The sequence below is a fragment of the Perca flavescens genome, chromosome 4, assembly GCF_004354835.1.
Source record: "Perca flavescens isolate YP-PL-M2 chromosome 4, PFLA_1.0, whole genome shotgun sequence".
Lineage (NCBI taxonomy): Eukaryota > Metazoa > Chordata > Actinopteri > Perciformes > Percidae > Perca > Perca flavescens.
Genome location: NC_041334.1, coordinates 30,119,018 through 30,141,610, shown reverse-complemented (window position 1 = coordinate 30,141,610; position 22,593 = coordinate 30,119,018). Strand labels below are relative to the sequence as shown.

General features: G+C 42.2%; 1 protein-coding gene across 1 annotated transcript in view; it reads right to left on the bottom strand.

Annotated features, from left to right (window-relative positions):
* Positions 1-3,150: 3,150 nt before the first annotated feature.
* The window catches only part of dlgap4b (discs, large (Drosophila) homolog-associated protein 4b), a 28,693-nt gene continuing 9,250 nt past the window's right edge, over positions 3,151-22,593 (bottom strand). The window contains 6 exon segments of the mRNA XM_028576785.1: positions 3,151-3,454; positions 5,032-5,202; positions 7,326-7,417; positions 10,530-11,017; positions 15,028-15,116; positions 16,262-16,701. Coding sequence (XP_028432586.1) covers positions 3,212-3,454; positions 5,032-5,202; positions 7,326-7,417; positions 10,530-11,017; positions 15,028-15,116; positions 16,262-16,701 — 1,523 coding nt within the window. The 3' untranslated portion in view covers positions 3,151-3,211.

The following is a 22,593-nucleotide window of genomic DNA, read 5'->3' as shown; positions in this document are numbered from 1 at the left end:
GAAAAGGTACATTAGTATCACAGAACATATAGTACAATTTGGACCATAGCCACATTGTAAATAATGATTTATTTTTTAAATCTAAAGTTTTTTTCTCCGCATTTATGAATAAGATATTCTACCAACTTCACTATTGTGGTTGAAGGAGGCACACTAAAGAGTGCAGCTGAATATAAGCTTGACCAAAACAGACCGCTGCTTAAGCAAATGCTGATAGAATGACAGTTTTGACTTGGGCAAAATCCTTCAAACCTATATGGGGGACCATTATCACCCTCTAATCAATGGTTTTACAACAACAAACCCTCCACCCCCCAAAGTGCAGCTGTTTGGATCATGGATAACCCTACCCAGGAAATAGACCTAGGTGTGCCAAAGTGATATCTGTGTATTGGAGGCAAGCCTTGTTTAAATGTATTAGATGAGCTCTCTTTAAGTAGGTCACTGACATCTCTTGGCATTTTACACATCCAAGTTTAAGCGGCCTGGAAAAGCATTGCCTTTCAGTTTGTGAAGGTTAGATCATAGAACAACTTTCTCTGTGTTCATGCCCTCCTTCCCTCAGCGTACTTGAGATGCCACATTGTGTTTTTTTTTTGTGTGAGGAATTGTTGCAATATATCGCCTTCAAGCTACGCTGTTTACACAAGAATCTTCCTCTTGAGACGTGTTCATTCTCTTCCATGACAGAGATAATACAAAATGTGTCAATAACAATCTGTCTGAAAACTGTTAGACACCTTAAAACCACTTGTCAGACACAACTTTTTCCTGGCAGTCAGAAATCAAATCAAGCCAACGACTGAGAGTTCAAGTCACACAAAAGGCCTTCAGGTGTTAACGATGCTATCCACCCCACTAAAAATAGGGGGGTTGGGGTGGGGGGCAATGACAGCCACCAGGGAACCAACTATTGACACCCCTGAGCCATTTTCAAAGCTGAGAGTCATCCCCAGTCGGCAAACACAACAGGCAAACAAAAGGCCCGCCATCAAGAGAAAGCTCTTGTCAAGATAGAGAGAGAATGGTGGTCATCAGGCTTTTCTAATTCAAAGCCTCAGGCTGCATTTTTGGGTCACAGTAGGTGTGAAAGAGGCATTGGAGCAGCCAAAGCAATGCTCTTGTAATAGTTTACATAACTAATTAGGAAAGGGAAGTTAGATTTGCTTAGCATTCGGAAGAAACCAAGGCAAGCAACTGTGGTTGATGTAAGCATGTCAGGGTTGACTTTGTGGTTGCATGTGTACTTCTAGAGTGAAATCCTAAATTGTGTCTATATGAATGACTCATAAACCAAGAGGCCTCTTTGTTTTGGGAACTGGCTTCAAACAACAGAGGAGTCTGCAAATATGTGTAATCCCCACAATGGATCCTCTTAATGCAAAACAGGGCAGGACTGAACATTGTCTTATAATGTGAATGCCCCTTGCATTGCATGCATACAGCATACTACAATGTACTGTATCTTGGATTGAAAATTAACCACTGTTGCCCTCTAGAGGTAAGAAATTAAACATTTCACGATGTCAGTTCCCAGGCTGAGAAGGGGAAGGGTCCAGGTCGTGAAGCTCCTAAGCAATTATTACGTAATGACGGGCAGTTCTGGTTAAGCTTCTGGGCATGTGCATATCCAAATGTTAAACCTGTGATACATGCGGTGCTGTGGCTACACTCCACTCTATTTTCACAGTAAGCACTGTTACTGTTGAGTTCCCTGCTGCTGACATTTAAATTTGTCAGATGAATTTGAAACGGTGAATCCATCTTTGGCTTATTCAGTCTTCCATAAAAATAAAAAAAAAAGGCAAGTATAATTTAATAAATGATGAAAACACATTGACTAATGTATGTCATGTTTTAATTAAATATCTTTTCTTTGAATAAAAAAGTGCAGGTACTTCAATGAGGGGAAACAATAATGGTTTCAAAGAACTAAGATTGACTTTGTTGAGTGATGGGAGGAAAAATAAATCAAAAATAATTACAGAAACATAGTATAAAACGACAGAAAGACGTTAGATGTCCTAATGTGTGTCTCCACAAACAATAACGCAATATTATCCAGCTTGCTGCTGAGCTACTTCAATAAAAGCCCTAGATTCATTCGAGATGTATGAGTTGAATGCTAAGTGAGGTTAATAAAAGCACTTAAAGAAGCATTAAACAGATGGAACAAAAATACTGACTGAAATATCCACGCATCTGCAGTTAGAGCACAAACATGAAAAGCAAAGTTAATGGGACAGGGAGAAGCAAGAGATTTAAAAAGAGTTGAGTTTTTCCTCTCAAAGAAAATTATATTCAGTAATATTGTGGCCACTGACATTCTGACTAAAAGAGAGATCCTCATGCTGTCATCATTAATATGATCCATTCTCATTAAAAATAATTAAGAAACTAAACTTTAAAGATTCTCACCAGTGTTTAAAATCTTTGACACAAGAACATTTTGTAGGACACACAATTGTTAGGAACTATATAAATACCCCTTCAAATCTGACTTTCAATTTCATCATTCCAAAAATATTCATAATAACTAGATCTAAATGGATTTTTATACAAAACAAAGGATGAGTAAACAAATAAATACAAGGAAGACATACATAGGTGTGAGTTTGTAGTGTGTGAGTGCAGTGCTTGTGGCCACAAGGCGGTGTTGTGCAAAGCTACAAGATGGCCAATGATCTGGGAAGAGAGGACGACGATGGGAGACAGAAGAGCATTAATGTTTGCCTTCTGTCCACTTAATAGATCTTATAGCCAAGATAGAGGAACGTTTAAAACAGTCTTTGTATAGATACTTTAGGATATAATTGTCATAATAACAATACTTTAAATAGCAATTTTATGATATCAGGAGTAATAACAAGAAATGACAAAGTTTATCAGCTGAGGTTTTCAATGGCAGCCTCAAACGAGGAGTCTCCTGCTTCATAGTCTGTCAAGTCTACAAAAGGTCAATTTTTCATTTTCTGTTTTGTTAAATAAGTGTCTGATGCCACCAGGACCAGCCTATAACTGTATGAGTGTGTGAAAAATGCCCAAATCTACTCCCACCCCAATCTCTGGGAATTTGATGTCTCCTCCCCCATCCATCCACCTTTACTCAGCACTAGTAGCTCATTTGTATTGCAAAAGTTCCCCCAGGTATTTAAGTGACACCTATCTGTCCTTTGATCCGATCCTATTTCCTTCTCTCTCAGTGTCTCTCTCAGAGGCGAGTCTGGGCCTCTGGGACATAGATTTCGATGCTGTCCGCGCTCTCTGTGGCGGAGTTCTGGCGAAACGAGGCAGCCTTTTTAGCAGCCAGTAGACGCTTGCGTGCCTCGTGTCTCTGCTTCTCTGCTGAGGCCGAAGAAGAGGTGGATGAGGAGTCTGCGCTCTTCTCACGGCCCAGCGACGGTCGTCCCTTACCGGGCTTCTTTGACGCTGGAGCGGCCTCCTTCTCCCCGTCCTGCAGTGTTAAGAGTGATGGAACATGACAGACAGAGGAGGAGAGAGGGAGAGAGCAATGTGCGAAAGGAGGAGAAAACACAGATACAAGACAGTGAGAGAGTGTAATATGGAAACGGTCTTCAATACGTTCTATTGGTCTAGGAAGCTTTGGCAGACAGGACTTTGACAAAGACATTATGACACTGCCGATTGTTTTCGTTACCGCTTGGGTAACACTTTATAATAGGCATCTCTAATAAATGGTAAATTGATAGTTAAATAAACTTGGAATAGATATTTTACTGTTAACAATGACATGATAATTAATGTTTCCTAAATATTAGTAATTTTATAATTTGTTATTTTAAAAGGTTATTATTGCACACATCATTAAATTTTATATATTATATTAAGTATTTGTTAATGGTTAACAAATTATTGTAAACCTTAGAAATAAACATGATTTGGATAGCTATTACAAAGTTGCAACTGATGATTATAATACCTTGTGAATGGTTATTACATACTTGTAAAGTTTGTACTTGTAAAACATCTATAAACATTTGGATAACTATTATCAGTGCACAAATAATCAAATAATTATCTTTTTTATAGATCACCAAAAAGAGATATAATGGGGCCAAAATAATGTCACTTGATGGTTTATAAACCAGTTATTAATCATTAATTATTATAAGTTTCAGTTGCAACTTTATAATAGCCATCCAAATGCTGCTTATAGATGGTTTACAAAACAATTATTAACGATTGACAAAGTAACTATCTCAATTTTACATTACACTAAATTAATGACACTAACTTTCATTTTTTTTATTAACAGTAAAATAACTAATAATTATTAAGTTTAATTAACTATCAATTTTCAATTGATTAATGATGTTATTATAAAGTGTTACCAAAGCGGTAAATAACATTTAGTGATTTTGGGCGATAAACAGAAAAACACACAAATAGACAACTGGAAAAACAGGAACAAACATTAAGAAAAATAACAGTCATTTATATGACATTTTTTTAAGACATGAAATGGTTACATGAATTGATGGCCAGATTGGATCAGTGTTAAAGCACAATAAAGGGATCACAAGACATACAGTCAATGCATTAGCATTGCAGAACAACATACTGTGAAGCAAGAGCACCTCAGCTACAGATACATAAACTTGAAATGCACGCACACACAAATATATAAAGACAAACCAGAGAGAAACAATGACAGACACACAAACACAAGTCAAAACATTCTGTCACAGGAGCCAGTGCATCACATTAGCCATGCACCACTGTAACCAGCACATCAGTAAGTAACACATGCATGCTCAAAGCAGGGCTTTACATTTAAAAACACACCAACGACAGCCCTCTTTGAGATGAATTGTTTCACGCATGCCTAAGGGGATCTCTCTGGGCCCTTTGTATTTAACAGGGAGGCACTATTAGAGTTCATCCCACACAAGGGGAAAAAGGTAAAAAAAGAGTGGGAGAAATGGTGGTGGTGGTGGTGGGAGGAGAGAGGCCGGTTTCGGCGGCTTTCCTACCCCAGCCAGGGCACTGGGCAGCAGGGGTGGGAAGTACCTTCCGCTCAGGGGGCGACTGGGCAGCCGCAGACGGCATTGGCTGCCAGTCATTGGACTTGAGATGGTAGAGCTCATCGAACTTGAGGCTGATGTCCTCAATGGAGAGCTGCAGCAGGTCCCAGAAACCTGCCAGGTCCTGGGCGGTGGCCCGTGGGTTGGCATTCACATTCTGACCAAAAGAGGAAGAGGGAAATGAAAATGAAAGAACAATCAAAGAATGGTGAGGAGAGAAGACACAGTCAGTGTTGTAGTGTAGAATGTATGAAATACATATGAATGATTTCGTGAAAACTGAACAAAACTAATTTCACCCAAGCCAGTATGTAGTCAGAGCCCGTTATTTTTTTGGGTTGCGGGCTACCACGTGTTGCTTATCTTTCAGGGTGCTGATGTGACAAGGACATTTAACGCTCAGCACATGGGCTATGTTTTCTGACAAGTCAGCTTTTAAAAAGGATGTTTGGCCTTTGGTGAAGTGGCAGGAAAAAACTAAATACAGAAATGACATGCATTCAATGCATCCATGGTCATCAGTGGCAGAGATGGATCAGGTACATCATAAAAAAAATTATCACCTTTTTATATATATATTTATATATATATATATATATATATATATATATATATATATATATATATATATATTTAGGGAACAACATGAGACAACATTCCCTGGGCCAGACTCAAACCAGGGAAGTTGCAGTTCATGATTGGCGCCTCACATCCCCAGACCATCAGAGTGCCCCCGGGCAGCTTATTACTGTATAATACTTACATAGTGTACCTGTCATTTGGTGCTGCTCTTTCCATATTCATCACTAGAGGGAGCCATTTTACAGCTCAATTCTTTTGTCTAGCTGAATTCCAGACCAAAATAAAGGATCGCAACAGAGCTTTGTCCTTTTCAAAAACATGAACCTGAAAATGCTATAAATGCTTCACATAGCCAAGTAAAATAAGCCTGCAAGTTGAGCCAGAGAAATACAAAAAGGGACATTACATTTTGGACAATGTCAACAAAAATAAATACAATCATTCAGGATCCAGTCTCACATGAAGATTAAAACTAACAACAGACTAAACACCTCACTTGTTTACAAACAATGTTTGTTTTTATATATTTTATCTCTCTCTCTTTCTCTCTCTCTATCAAGTAAATCCTGCTCTGACTTTCTTTCCCTCAGACACAGCCACAGTTCGTAATGCTCCGGGCAGACAGGCTTTTGTTTGTGTAGGCTCCACGCTATTGTTCACATTTACTGGAGAGCTACCCAATATGCATTGTGCAAAATACTATTACAAGATGTTTAATCATTGCAAAAACAGCAAGGGAAATTACACACTGATACAGATAAGAAGGCTTCGTCAGGCGACAGTATGTAACAGTGATATCAATGCATATAGAGCATTCATTGTTGATTTGCTTAACTAAGGCTAAATCATTTCTTTACAGTGAAACCTCTATTGTGTAAACAGGACTGTATTAATGACAGCATTTACCTTTAGCTGAAAGTAGACCGTTAATGTTGCTTCCGAATCCTCTCGCGATATGTCCTGTAGTGTTTTTTGCTACCTGACCCGAACATTATGGGCCCTGACAAAGTATCAGGCTCCATGTGTGGATTGGATTAACCCTAACCCATTTTGTTATGTACAGCTTTGGGCTCGGTTTGATTACATTAAAATACAATCTATTTAGAAATGTCTCTCTTTCCATGATGGCAGCTTCTTAAGACCATTATACTATTGTATATTGCTAAAGCATGTTACGTTAAATGTTTTGCATGTACCGTTCTGGATTTTGTTTTGAACGGTCAAGTTCAGTCAAGCTGACAAGTAAGTTCTTAATTTACCAGCCATGATCATCTGGCCAATATTTGGGAAGTTCATATCCACCAACAAGTTTAAACAGATGGCTTATTCATTTGAGATGCTATAGTGTTATGTGCTGGTAGTTAGCTACAATGCGTATAACACCATTTCCAGTAAAACACGTCACTAGAGAGGAATGGCTTATTGGCTTATTATAAGCTCCTTGCATTTTGTGCTCGTGGGCCACCATGCCTTATTCTGTGTAGGCCTAATATGCTGTGTATCATGGCTGTTCCCAGATTAGTCGGTTTTCATCTGTGTGAAAGCCTTTACGTGTATCGAGGCAAGCATATCATGCAAAAGATAAAATAACAAAAATATAACATTGGTTTTGGTTTGACCTTCAAAAAACGTGGGTCTCAGTTTCATGTTTGTGCAGACCTGTCGAGTGGAAGCATCACAGAAAGGCCATATACACACCAAGTTTTGTTCACACAGTCCCCGAAACTGTTGGAACTTCTGGGACATAAGGAGCTGGGCACATCCTACTGCACTGCGAACCTTCCCCAGCACTGAAGAGAAAACAAAAAGCAACACAGATCCATTTTGACAACACACATTCATTTGTGACAATTGTTTCTCTCAGAGGCCTCCTGTTATTCCAGCTATGGATGACACAAACCCAGTCTACTCTGCTATAGTGGTGTACACCACAACCTACGCTTAAATCAAAGGTAAAGCAACAGCCTCAACTACACCAAGTGTATCGAATCAAACCTCAAATAACTCTGGTTTGATGCAAACCAAACGTGCATGTTTTATCACATGACTCAAATTCTATTATTTTGCATTTCAGAACAGTTTTTAAGCACATATTAACAATGGAAAGCAATTTTTACCAGTGTATCTTGATTGGGAATCAAATGAATGCAAGGAAAGTTACTTTATGAACTTTATTTTAAGATTTGTATTTGTTAATTATTTATTTACTGTAAACAAAAGAAAAATGGGTGAATCTGTCATAATTGCACAATTCCTCTAAGTACCTAACTACAAATCCCTATCCTTACCAGTAGGGCTGGATATCGTTTGGGTTTTTTCCGATACCGGTGCTAAAGCGATACTTTTAAAACGGTGCCAGTGCCTAAACGTTGCCTGAACCGGTACTTTTCAATGAAGTAAAAAAAAAGAAGGGTAGTAAACAACAGTCGGCGACTTGTTTATTGCTAAGGCCATGGTCAAAATTAAAGATTTAATAATGTAATAACTATAACTTATTTCACCAGTAAATTGCTTTTGTTGAACGAAAAAAACAACCACCTGATGGGAAAAGGGTATTTTACACTTACTGTGAATGCACCACGAGGCTACCTGTTTTAATCGAATGCACCGTCAACGCTGCGCTGCAGAACAGACGGTTGCGTCCCGGTGTTGGAATCCTCTACAGTGAAATACAGTCACACTTTGAAATGAGGTACCGAAATTTTCATTGTTATTCGGTTTCATTACTACCATTTACGTCGGCACCGGTGCCCTATTGGCACCGCGTTTTGGTACCCAACCCTACTTACCAGAGTCAATATAGTGTGCTGTAACTTGATTACTCACTGACGTCCAGTGATCACCGGTTAATGAGACAGCGTTTACACTTTGCAGCAGTTCCAGTTGGGCTGATTTCTCCGTGGAGTACAGGATGTGTGTGCGTGGTCTTCTACAATGCTGACAGGTCTGCAGTTAGTTGCCACCCATTTCGCAATAGCTGTAGTCATTTTTTGGGATTTGGTTTCATCAACAGCTCGGCAAGTAGTACTCTCCAAAATAGTGCTTCAGCATCAACCTGAGTCACGTTAACTGTACTACTATGCTTAGCTCGTAGGTGGTAGCTCAAGCTTGACGTGCTTTGGTGATATAAATTATCATATTTTTGGTTTGACTTTTTTTTTTTTTTTCGATTTATTTGATTATTTCAAATCAAAAGATGTGCAACGAGACTGAGGTAACACAATCAATGTCTTCAGAAATATAGCTTGCCTTTTAAAAATGTAAAAATAAATTATACAGCAAAAGTGCATGCACAACATTTTATATTTTATATATATATATATATATATATATATATATATATATATATATATATATATATATATATATATAAATAAAATGTACTCTAGCCTGCTATCTGTTGCTGTATCAGAACTAGGACAAACATCTGCCCTTACAAAATTGGGAGTCCTATCCGATTACTGGATTGCAAAGTTATGGCAATGTGATTATAGTTTAGTGAGACCCATAGAGTACAGATTTGCATCAGATTTTGATATGGACTACTTTATTGTAAAAAGGTCACACACACATTTATTTTGAATAAAAAAAATGTATAAAAAAAAAACATATGGGCTCACAAAGACACACAGAGCCTTGTTCATAGAGTGGTGTGCTTCTGATATGAACTGAACATCCAAAGCCTTCCTACGGTTTGTTTGTATGCATGTACATAAAGTGTATATTTGCGTGTGTGTGCTCATTTGCTGATGTTGGAGCACTAATCTTATCTGGAGGTTTAATCAGTTCCAGAGTAGATTTGTGTAATTCTGGGGATTACAGGCCTGCTTGTGTGTGGTAACCCCAGGTATTACCGCCTCATCTCCTCCACGCTGAGTATGTCTGATAGAGTGATTGATCTAGGGCCTGAGGCAGATCCCTATAAGAGAGCTCTGAACCACATGGTGAGGTCAGACAGCAACTAGTCCCGCTTTGCCAGACCATCCTCCATACGCTGCGGAGGAGGGTCTGGCTAGTCCACACAGCATTCCGGGATGGGAGAAAAACGTGCTCTGGTTAATTGGCTTTTTTACCAATCACAATCATCATGGGCGGCGCTAAGCTCTGCAAGGAGCCGCTGCAAAATAGCCACGGGAAGGAACTGGTTTTGGTTGAACGTGTACGTTCAAAAGTTGTTTTAGTCATGCAACAGAAAACTCAGATTGGACAGCTAGCGGTCTCAATTTACCCTGCAGAGATCTGAGGAGCAGTTAACCATAGTCCTCAGAAATCCACCAGAGTGTAAAATTCCAACACAAAGAAAGCGGAAGGAAACGGACATCGGCGAAAAGAGATGCATCTGGCGGAATTTCCTGCGGCACCGGAGCAATCCCGGAACTGGAACGTTGTGAATATAGACTAGACAGCAACAGACCTCAACAGGCTCAGGATGACAGACTCCGGATGCACGGATCATTTCAGAGGGCATGCACATGTTGCTGCAATGCTTGGATTGTAGATTTGACTTTGTTCTGCCATTTCTGGGCCAAATAATTTAGCTCAATTTAAGAGATGGACATTTATGCTAACCCAAGAGTAAACCTTTAGGATGTAATTGAAATAGAAACGGATCATACCATTACCGTTTTTGTTGCTCTAGCAGCTAATTAAATATCTCTTTATAATTAAATATCCTTTTGGTTATGTCATAACCAAGTCTTCCTTGCATGAGCATTAGGCATGGGAACAAACAGGATTGGATTGTGCAATGGTTACCACAGTGTGCAAGCTGGCCAGATGAACTTGTCAAAACTTTGACACAGCAGTTTACTGCCTCACAATACAACCATGCCTGGAGTTGGAAACTTGGAGGCAATTTAACAAAAAGACCTAGGGTTGGAACAAGTACCCTAGCATCCTTACCCTCCTCTGAGAGCTGGTTGTCTTTGGTCTCCTGCTCCATCTGCTGGCACCAGCCTTCCATGCGTCCCGTCTCGGCCTGCAGCAGCTTTAGGAACCAGTGGCCGTCTCTCCGGCACAGTGTTCCCGCTCCTCCGCTTTGGGGACAATTGCTGTTACTCCCATTGCCACTCTCCAGCCAAGGGTCTGGAGGCGGTAGGGACGAGGGGTCCAGCGCTGGGTCCAGACTTTCTGAGAAGGAGGAAGAGCTACTTCGTGTGGTGGAGCGGTTGAGGATCTGCCTGGTCGGTGGAGGTGAAGAGTTGACACCAGTAGTGTCTCCGTTGTCTAAATATTCTTGTCCAGGAGGGGAGCTCATGGATTGGCTGGCACTATTGACCATGACTTTCTTCTCAAAGTGTTTGGCATTATTGATATGGGAGGTGACGGGGATGTCTTGTGTGTCTGAGTCGGTTTCTTGTTTTGAGGCCATGCTACTGGAGCGACTGAGCCTGAAACAAAAGGGTGAGACTGTTAAAGATGGATCTTTTCCATTTGAACAATTTTGTTTTCTTTGTTCACTGTTATGTGCACAACAGTGGACAAAGAAAACTAATTATTCAAGAACAATGTCTCATTACTGGAACAAACACACAACGCTTAGGTTTGACACTAAGTCTCTTCTGCTGGTCAATATAGATATAAATAAACAGGATCGATCAGAGACTGGGTTTTGATAATAGTGCACTCAGACTGGTATCAACTGATTTCTTATCAGTGGGAGTCTAGGTTCTTGTTTTCATATGGCAAATGTAAGAATAGGCTGACCATGAATGCTGTCTGACTCAACATTATAGCTTATTCAATCAATATTATATTTCTTGTTCCATCCATCCATCCATCTTCATCCGCTTATCCGGTGTCGGGTCGCGGGGGGAGCAGCTCCAGCAGGGGACCCCAAACTTCCCTTTCCCGAGCAACATTAACCAGCTCCGACTGGGGATCGAGGCGTTCCCAGGCCAGGTTGGAGATATAATCCCTCCACCTAGTCCTGGGTCTTCCCGAGGCCTCCTCCCAGCTGGGCGTGCCTGGAACACCTCCCTAGGGAGGCGCCCAGGGGCATCCTTACCAGATGCCCGAACCACCTCAACTGGCTCCTTCGACGCAAAGGAGCAGCGGCTCTCTCCGAGCTCCTCACGGATGACTGAGCTTCTCACCCTATCTCTAAGGGAGACGCCAGCCACCCTCCTGAGGAAACCCATTTCGCCGCTTGTACCCTGGATCTCGTTCTTTCGGTCATGACCCAGCCTTCATGACCATAGGTGAGGGTAGGGCGAAAACTGACCCGGTAGATCGAGAGCTTTGCCTTCTGGCTCAGCTCTCTTTTCGTCCAACGGTGCGATAGATTGAATGCAATACCGCACCCGCTGCGCCCGATTCTCCGACCAATCTCCCGCTCCATTGTCCCTCACTGCGAACAAAACCCCAAGGTACTTGAACTCCTTCACTTGGGGTAAGGACTCATTCCCTACCTGGAGAAGGCATTCCATCGGTTTCCTGCTGAGAACCATGGCCTCCGATTTAGAGGTGCTGATCCTCATCCCAACCGCTTCACACTCGGTTGCGAACCGATCCAGTGAGTGCTGAAGGTCGCAGGCCGATGATGCCATCAGGACCACATCATCTGCAAAGAGCAGCGATGAGATCCCCAGCCCACCAAACTGCAACCCCTCCCCACCCCGACTACGCCTCGATATCCTGTCCATAAATATTACAAACAGGATTGGTGACAAAGCGCAGCCCTGGCGGAGGCCAACCCTCACCTGAAACGAGTCCGACTTACTACCGAGAACCCGGACACAGCTCTCACTTTGGTCATACAGAGATTGGATGGCCCTGAGTAGAGACCCCCTCACCCCATACTCCCGCAGCACCTCCCACAGTATCTCCCGGGGACCCGGTCATACGCCTTCTCCAAATCCACAAAACACATGTAGACCGGTTGGGCATACTCCCAGGCTCCCTCCAGGATCCTTGCGAGAGTGAAGAGCTGGTCCGTTGTTCCACGACCAGGACGGAATCCGCATTGTTCCTCCTCAACCCGAGGTTCGACTATCGGCCGAACCCTCCTTTCCAGCACCTTGGAGTAGACTTTACCAGGGAGGCTGAGAAGTGTGATACCCCTATAATTGGCACACACCCTCTGGTCCCCCTTTTAAAAAGAGGAACCACCACCCCAGTCTGCCACTCCTTTGGCACCGTCCCAGACTTCCACGCAATGTTGAAGAGGCGTGTCAACCAGGACAGCCCCTCCACACCCAGAGCCTTGAGCATTTCTGGACGGATCTCATCAATCCCGGGGCTTTGCCACTGTGTAGTTGTTTGACTACATCAGTGACTTCCGCCTGGGAAATCGACGACAATCCCCGTTATCCTCCAGCTCTGCCTCTAACATAGAGGGCGTATTAGTCGGATTCAGGAGTTCCTCAAAGTGCTCCCTCCACCGCCCTATTACCTCCTCAGTGGAGGTCAACAGTGTCCCATCCTTACTGTACACAGCTTGGATGGTTCCCCCCCCCCTCCTGAGGTGGCGAACAGTTTTCCAGAAACACTTTGGTGCCGACCGAAAGTCCTTCTCCATGTCTTCTCCAAACTTCTCCCACACCCGCTGCTTTGCCTCTTTCACGGCAGAGGCTGCAGCCCTTCGGGCCCTTCGGTACCCTGCAACTGCCTCCGGAGTCCTCCGAGATAACATATCCCGGAAGGACTCCTTCTTCAGTCGGACGGCTTCCCTGACCACTGGTGTCCACCACGGTGTTCGTGGGTTACCGCCCCTTGAGGCACCTAAGACCCTAAGACCACAGCTCCTCGCCGCAGCTTCAGCAATGGAAACTTTGAACATTGTCCACTCGGGTTCAATGCCCCCAGCCTCCACAGGGATGCACGAAAAGCTCCGCCCGGAGGTGTGAGTTGAAAGTCTGTCGGACAGGGGCCTCCTCCAGACGTTCCCAATTTACCCGCACTACACGTTTGGGCTTACCAGGTCTGTCCAGAGTCTTCCCCACCCCTGACCCAACTCACCACCAGATGGTGATCGGTTGACAGCTCTGCCCCTCTCTTCACCCGAGTGTCCAAAACATACGGCCTCAGATCAGATGAAACGATTATGAAATCGATCATTGACCTTGGCCTAGGGTGCTCTGGTACCAGGTACACTTATGAGCATCCCTATGTTCGAACATGGTGTTCGTTATAGACAATCCATGACTAGCACAGAAGTCCAACAACAAACAACCACTCTGGTTTAGATCAGGGAGGCCGTTCCTCCCAATCACGCCTCTCCAGGTGTCTCCATCATTGCCCACGTGTGCGTTGAAGTCCCCCAGCAGAACAATGGAGTCCCCCACTGGAGCCCCATGCAGGACTCCAGTCAAGGTCTCCAAGAAGGCCGAATACTCCGAACTCCTGTTTGGTGCATATGCACAAACAACAGTCAGAGTTTTCCCCCCACAACCCGCAGGCGAGGGAGGCGACCCCTCTCGTCCACCGGGTAAACTCCAACACAGCGGCGCTCAGCCGGGGGCTTGTGAGTATCCCCACACCCGCCCGGCGCCTCACACCCTGGGCAACTCCGGAGAAGAAAAGAGTCCAACCCCTATCCAGGAGTATGGTTCCAGAACCGAGACTGTGCGTAGAGGTAAGCCCCACCAGATCTAACTGGTAGCGCTCCACCTCCCGCACCAGTTCCGGCTCCTTCCCCCACAGAGAGGTGACGTTCCACGTCCCCAGAGCCAGCGTCTGCCGCCCGGGTCTGGTCCGTCGAGGCCCCTGACCTTCACTGCCACCCATGTGGCATCGCACCCGACCCCAACGGTTCCTCCCACAGGTGGTTTCTTGTTATTACCCAGGAAATGCTTACAAGTCAGATAATGAAATATTATGAGCGCTTGACCAAAAATCTTAACCCAATATTAGAGGAGGACAAGAACAGCAGAAGACTGGGTAAGCAGCGTAGGGATTGTCACATAGCACAAACACCAATTAGGGGTGTAACAGTACACAAAATTCACGGTTTGATATGTACCTCGGTTTTGGGGTGACGGTTTGGTATGTTTTCAGTTTTCAGTTCGGTATGACTTAACCCGGCAAAGCGGGTTAAGTCAACTAGCATGCTACAGCTGACACAACAACTAGTTCGCTGCCAAATCTTTCGGTACTCTCTATTCCGTGTGTGAGTAGTCAACATAAATTTACATTTTTGACGTGTTTGGGTGACAGGGAGTACTGAACCAATGTTTCATTTGCATACCGATCTGAATGTCCTGTACCAAAACGGTTTGGGACAAACACAGGTACCGTTACAGCCCTACCACCAAAACATACAAGGATAGTTTTCAGACAAAAACATTCACGTTGCTTTCACATGTACATGGCTTCTGTAAAGGGAAAGAATAGTCAGAGCAGTGTGTGTGGCTATAATATAAATTCCTCACGTTGTTACAAGGACAGGAAGAGGACTTACTGCCACCCGTCCTCCACCTGTACTCCGATTGACTGAAATTTGGCCAATGGCGGGGTCTCCTCTCGTGGAACTTCCTGAATACAGTCGACCTTAGAACAAATAAATAGTGAAATAAAAAAAGCATAATCACTGACCAAGTAAAAATTACGAAGATTAACTCTGAAACAAATCTTGGCATGAATGATTTCATAGACCTCTAATTCTAGCTAGTTTTAAGTACAGTTATGCAGGGTTTTTAATTTTCCAAGGGATATACCCAATCATCAGAACAAGAAAGAAAATCTTTATTATTTTGTGCATGGTTTATAAAATGTCACAATTGTTACCCTGACTGAGTTCTGTTAATGCGCAGGGTCAGCAAAATGTAGAATATTTGGGAAGTTGAGCTTCATATCAAACAACAAGTAAAACAGATGGCTTATTAATTTGGAGCAAAATGGAGAAAATGGCTGTTATTAAAGCCCATACAGAACAGAAAGTTAATGTTGAGGGGGAACGCAAATAGGCATTTTCTCCCTTTTCCCTTCTAACTACAGTATACAGCCAGCTCTAATGATAGAGGGATGTTCACCCTAATGAGACCTTTAGCTTGCAAGCATATTTTTGGCCTTGAGGTGACACCCTCAGACACAGCCATAAACCACAGAGGATTACTGTTAATAGGAAAAATATAATTTTTTCCTGGATGCAAGCTGCAATGGGCAGAACAATCTACACTTCAGAAGTCTTGACTAGGCTCTATCTTGACTGTTTGTATGCATTAAATAAGGCTCGGTCCACATTATCCCGATTATTATGCGGCTACTCATACAGAGGTTACGCACTAATGACAACTGTGTCCCGGTCGGGGCAGTTAACTTCTTCTCCCGCGGAAGCCAGGTCATCCCGGTGAGTGGGCTATCCATGGAGCTAACTAACGCTCGGTTTGCACTGTTGCCATTAGCCCTTTACCGCTCCATCCTCTCTCTCCCGTTGTGATCTGCAGATCAGCGGTATGAGCTCCGTGTGAGCACAAATTTTGATTTAAAAACAATTTTATTTATTTAAAAATGGTCCGCCAGAGTCTATGATCAGAACTCTGTGCATGGCAATGGTCTGTTATACTTAGCAACGGTCTGTTCTACAGAAATGATGAATAATCAGAAATGAGCACTCCACCAAGTAGTGTAATATGTGGTAACAGCACTGATTCAACTGTACCAGGCCTGGTTAGTGCACCAGTCATGTTGCCTACCTGTATGCCAATGGAGGAGAGTTTCCGCCTGGGTACTGGCGCCACTAGGGGCTCCTCTGCCACTAGATTTCCTTTGTTTAATCCTGATTTCAGTGATTCATGCTGGACTACTGAGTCACTTGTCTCAGTGGAAGCATTAGTGGTGGTGGGCGCGATTGGCTCTCTGGGGATGGCGATGGGAGTGGGGATGATGTGTGGAGGGCGGGGAATACCACGTGCCAGGCTGTTGGCACGGGTGCTGTCAAGGCTGTCGGAGGAGTTGCTGTGAGCGTGGCTTGACTGGCTGTTGACCTCTGACCTCCGGTCCTGCTGGTCTAGGTAGTTGTCTTGGGCAGACTCTGTGCTGCTCTGTACTGTCACAGAGATGTAGGGCTTGGAGGTTGTACGGGGCGGCACTGGCGGAGGAGCAGCCTTCTTACAGGTGGTTATGCATGAAGAAACTGAAGGAGAACAGGGGGAAGGGGAAACAAAAAAAGAGAAAAAAAGACATGAGAAAAAGACAAATAAGGAAAGAAGGATTACAAATGACAGAGGTAAATATGTTTTAGTGAATCTTCTTTAGCGTCTAGGCAGAGTGAACTCAAAAAAAGAGAACGGACCAATTACAGAAGATATAAGTGGTACTGAAAACAGCTCAAAGGCTGTATATCAGCATCATTCCAAGAGTTGACTAATAAGTTTTCTGAGCATGTCCATGTCATTTGGTACATAAATACACAGGGACATTGTTGAAAGCTGGAACCCAGCAGAATCAGGGAAGCATCCTGTAAAGTGGAAAATCAAATCAGACAGGACATTGAACAAACAGGTAACCACACACACACACACACACACACACACACACACACACACACACACACACACACACACACACACACACACACACACACACACACACACACACACACACACACACACACACACACACACACACACACACACACACACACACACACCTCGATCAAGAGACAAGTGACAAAATCAGTAAATCAATTTGTAAACCATCTGACTCTGAAGACCGAATATGGTGAGAAGTTGGAGGAGGACATTTATATGCAACACTTCCTAATGCCAAACCAAATATGCCCTCCAGCTATAAAAGGAGATAATAGAAAGGTATGGCCGTCGCCTGTAGTCTTTGCGGTGTATTCAAGGAACATTTTTAGGCAATGCCACAGTTGGCCTCCATCGCCAGTTCTTTACCGTCTGCCTATTGTGTCAGGGTCTTATGAGAGCGGTTCACTCCCATTCTCTCATTGATTTTATGATTGTTAGAAAAGTGCCTGGTCTAATATACAGGAAAGAGTTTGACACCAATGTCAAATGAGGAGCCACCAAAAACTGATGCAATTGGCAAAACTATACAAAAAACAGTAGACACTAAGTAAGCTTGGTCAATGCTGGATTATTTGACAGTTCCATGGTCACATGGCAGCATATATACAGGGTTAAAAATTTTAAGCTGAGCTCCTTACAGTGGAAACTTTTATGTGGGCTTACACAGAATCCACACAGCGTGAGTCCAGCACTCGACATAAAAAGCTGACTTTTTTTGCGGAAAAAAAAGACTCAGTCAAACATTTCCCTTCATTGCTCTGTCCCACTACATTATTTCACTACCAGTAGAGCCACTCATTCACTTATCTTATCCATCATCCAAATCAATTGTCTGTGTTGAGGTCAATACATACGTTCCCTTACAGTCTTAAGTATAACAGTGAGAGCAGAAATAAATGTGTGAGCAGGATTTCACCCAGTGACAAACAGTGTATCAAAAAAAGATCGAGTTTATGGGCTACAAATAAAAAACTAGAGTAGTGCCAAAATTACAACTGTGCGTAGTTGAGAGATTGTATTTACAGATTTCATTCATCTATGGTTTCAAAATGCAAATAAAAAGTAACAGACAGAATAGACAGATTATATAAAAGACTCAAATGCTCTTCTGTTGCCTCTTCTGAAAATCCAAAGAGTGTGATGCCTTCAATCAATCAATTCAAAGAGACCACAGAAATCCCCTCATACATGGTAAAGGCAAAGTGTGATGCTGTGCCGCCATATCCTAATCTAAACAGGGAATTTTCTTGTAACATTATGAAGCCTGTGGCTACTACTGTATATGGTCTGTTAAACAGATGCTTTATTTGACACCACATTGAAAAAACAAACAGTGGAAAGCTAATGGAACTTGTACAAGACCAAGGAGGAGTTAGTACAGACTACAGAGAGGGACAGACAGTATTTTGAGGCTGAGCAGAGAGAAATAAAAGCAGTTATGACAGGACAAGCTGCTTCATCAGTCTGTTATTAAATATATTTAATAATAATTTCATTTGTGGATACAGAGTATTTTCTGCTTTGACATTTTTGCTTAGAAACAGCTTGTGGTGCAGACCACACCGTAATCAGGAAATCAGTGGAACTGCTAATGCCTTCATAGCCTAATATTACATATTAGACCAGAGGAAACGGTGGCAGAAACATTTCTAGAGAGAGGAATATTAATTAAATTAAAAGATTTTCCAATGAAATTACATGGCGTGTGCCTCAGGATGTCACGTACACAGAACCATAATCTGTATACAAGTGACAAATTTGTCCATTTTATTGACTCTGTAAGTGGGTCCATACTTTTCTGTAAAGCTCAGCTATTGTGTAAACGCTGATAGACTCAAAGTGTAAAAGCAAAAATACATAATAACTAGATTTGAGGTGCATAGGAGTCAAACTCTCATAAATTCTGAGATTGTAACGCAGTGACATCCAAAAAGGAAACTACATGACAGCATTTAATGACCCGGTGAGGCACCGCATAAAGCAAACATAGTTTATGCTTAGTGTTGCACTGAATGCTGTGGTCATCCAAGGATTTTGAAAAAGCCTTGCAGCAAACATGTGAGCTGCTGAGAAAACACTCTGAAACAAAAGGGTTGTTGTTCATTGTAATCCACTTCTTAGCTTTATCTCTAATGATTATACAACCACCTCGACTATCAAGAAACTCATATGACCTCACACAACAACCTGAGTTGAGTTGCTGCTGTCAGTCAGCTATGCCATTGCAACAGCTTGAACTACTGCACCATGACCAAGGTCCTCCTGGTCTTCCTCTCAGAGCTTCTGGGTGCTTTTATGGATTTGCAACCCCATTATTTAGAAAAACCAAAACATCATGCAGTCTTTAGCAAAAATTTTTAGCATAGTTCAGGCTTTCGTTTTTTTTTTAATTTAATTTAAACAAACTAACAAAAAAAAACTATACAACCCAGCTCAACAGTGGAATGGATTCAGTCAAACCATTCTTGTGTTGGTACTGTGTAGTGTGGAGCCAATTGCAGACTGGATCTGCTATTGATCAGTGTCCAACCTTCTGATCTTTTCATCTTTATCTTACCTTAAACATACTTGAACCTTCAACACTCTACACCTGACTTATTCCAGGATAGAGCTCGGATTTGTTAATGCTGGCCCCAGTCCCAGCTGAGATACTTAACAGCAAACCGCTCCAGTGCACTCAAGGTTACTATTTCAATAAAGCCAAAACAGTGACATAATCTGTCAACAACAGAGATGACACCCAAACCAGATATCCCACATCCCACACATGAATGTCACAAAAGGAGAACACACACACACACACACACACACACACACACACACACACACACACACACACACACACACACACACACACACACACACACACACACACACACACACACACACACACACACACACACACACACACACACACACACACACACACACACACACACACACACACACACACCTCTGACCGCCATGCTTTTCCACCAGGAGAACCTGCTGAGACAGCTTCCCACTGTCCATGGTCCCTCTCATGACAGAGATAGATGCTGGGCGGAATGAAGTTGTCACTGTTGTGGCAGCTATGTCATGCCAGCTCCACTGCATCCCAGTCTGCAGGATAGCTGTCACTAACTGGGTGTATGAGGGCACAGAAGTGTGTTTGGACACCTGCCCTGCAGTTCTCCGAGTGTCACATCATACTTTCGTCATTTTGAACAGATTTCACCCCTAAGTCTTAATATCACAGAATCTGCTTTACCCACCAAAACAAGCCCTAAAATCATAAGTGACAGCTGCCTCTGAGATTAGACAGGAGATAAAGTAGTAGAGCTGGACAAAATAAATGGGCCAGGCCAATATTATCAGCCCATTTTAGCTTATGACAAATATATCAATGCTGTATGTAGGGATGGGCGATATGGCCTAAAATCCATATTGCGATATACATGCAGCCTCTTGCGATAACAACATACATATACACATATATATATATATATATATATATATATCACGATATATAAATTATAGTTAGAACCATTTCAGAACAAGTTACATAAGATAAGTAAAATTCAAGTACACTAGTTGCAGAGACTTTAACAAAGAAAAAGCTTAAAGTATTGGGTTTCTTTCCTTTAGTGCAAACCATTCTAAAAGGCACTACACTTAGTTTAAGTTTAACAAGAAACCAGATAACAAGAAACTGCAGTACAGAAATGCCAAAAATAATGTATTTTAATTTGGAGAGTGTTGTCATGCCATAGTTTCCCCACCAGAGAGCACTGACAAATGTAGCTATGCAAGCGGGATCTCTAGAGATGACAATGTCGGTCGGTCGGTCGGTCGGTCGACCACTTCGGTCAAGACTGACATCTAACTATCGGATGGATTGCCATGGAATTTGGTAGCAATGGTCAAATGAAGCTTCGCGAACCACTGTCTTTATTTTCTGAGCTCACTAGATGGCGCTCTCTGTTCAAAGAAAATACTGGCAATTCAGTGTGTTTTCAACACTTTGTTGAACAGAGAGCGCCATCTAGTGAACTCAGAAAATAAAGATAGTAGTTCGCGAAGCTTCATTTGACCATCACTAGAATTTGGTACAGACATTCATGCCCCCCCTCAGGGTAATTTGTAACAACTTGGTTATCCCTACACTTTTCAAATCCCTCAATCATCGGGTCAAAATTGATCAATACTTGTGTATTGTTTGACTAAATACACTAAAACTAATGACAATCAAATTATCCTCAGTTGTACTTCACTGCCAATTAGGAAATGTTAGTATGTTAACAAACTAACCTAAGATTGGGAACATTGTAAACATATTTTATACCTGCTCAATATCAGGATTGTCATTTTGTTTTAAAAAAATGTTTTATGCAATCATTTGACTAGACACAGCCTAACAATGGCATACAACCACATAAGTGATCAGACAGGTTTTGAACAAGTTTAGAGTTCAACCACATTATCCACTGTTCAAACTGTACTATGGCTAAAAACTACTGGTTTTGCCACATCCTAGTTCTCAGCAGTGAAACTGAAAAAATGAAGGTTGTAATAAACTTAACTAATGTCATAGTGTAGCAAAAAAAAAAAAAAAAATAATTATAGTGTAGAAAACCGAATCTAGCTGATTCCTGATAAATGCCTATTGAAAGCCAGAAAATGCACCCATAGCACGAAGTTCCCACAGATGGGTAGTAAGTGGCACATGCTTTAACTGCCCATTTCCTATACATATATGCTCATTTCACAGAAAGCCACACAAACACAAACAAATTCACAGCTGTGTAAGCATAAAACACATTGAATGTGTACCAGTTACTGGCAATAGAACCTGTGCTGACGAAGACTTTCCTTAAACTGTCAGTATCACAGATATCAAAATTGACATGAAGCCAAACACTGTAGCTTTTTAAATAAAAGCTGAATTTGTATAGAGGAGCTGCTCAGTAGAACGTATTGGTTGCTCTACAGAAGGGAATTTAACAACAGCAGATGCTTTGTGCCAAAAATGTTTGAGTGGAATTTGGAGTGGGCACTGAGCACTGCCTTTTTTTTTAATGCCATCTGGACAGTGGTTCTGTTGTCCACTGCGAGCCCTGGCTCAAGATGTGATTTTCAAGGCTGGAAAACAATTAGCTGTATGAAGCTACAGCAGCTGAAAACACTTTCCAACAACCCCACGACTGCTTTCTAATCACCCTCTCACCAGTGGAAGCAATTCACTGCATACAAACTGATTGTATATTGGATAAATACTCACAAACTGAAAGAAAAACCACGAAAATAGGAAACTTTGGTCAACCTTTTATGTGCTAGAACCCAAAAATTGGTCTCCTCACTGTTAATAGCATTTTAATGGTTGCCATGGGAAGACTGCATAGATAATTAACTAACAGTTCTTACAATGACATAACTGTTGGTATTTTATTTTTTAGACCTTGAAATGCAAGATCAGGTTTAATAATTTTGTATAATTATTAATTGCGGTTATATTA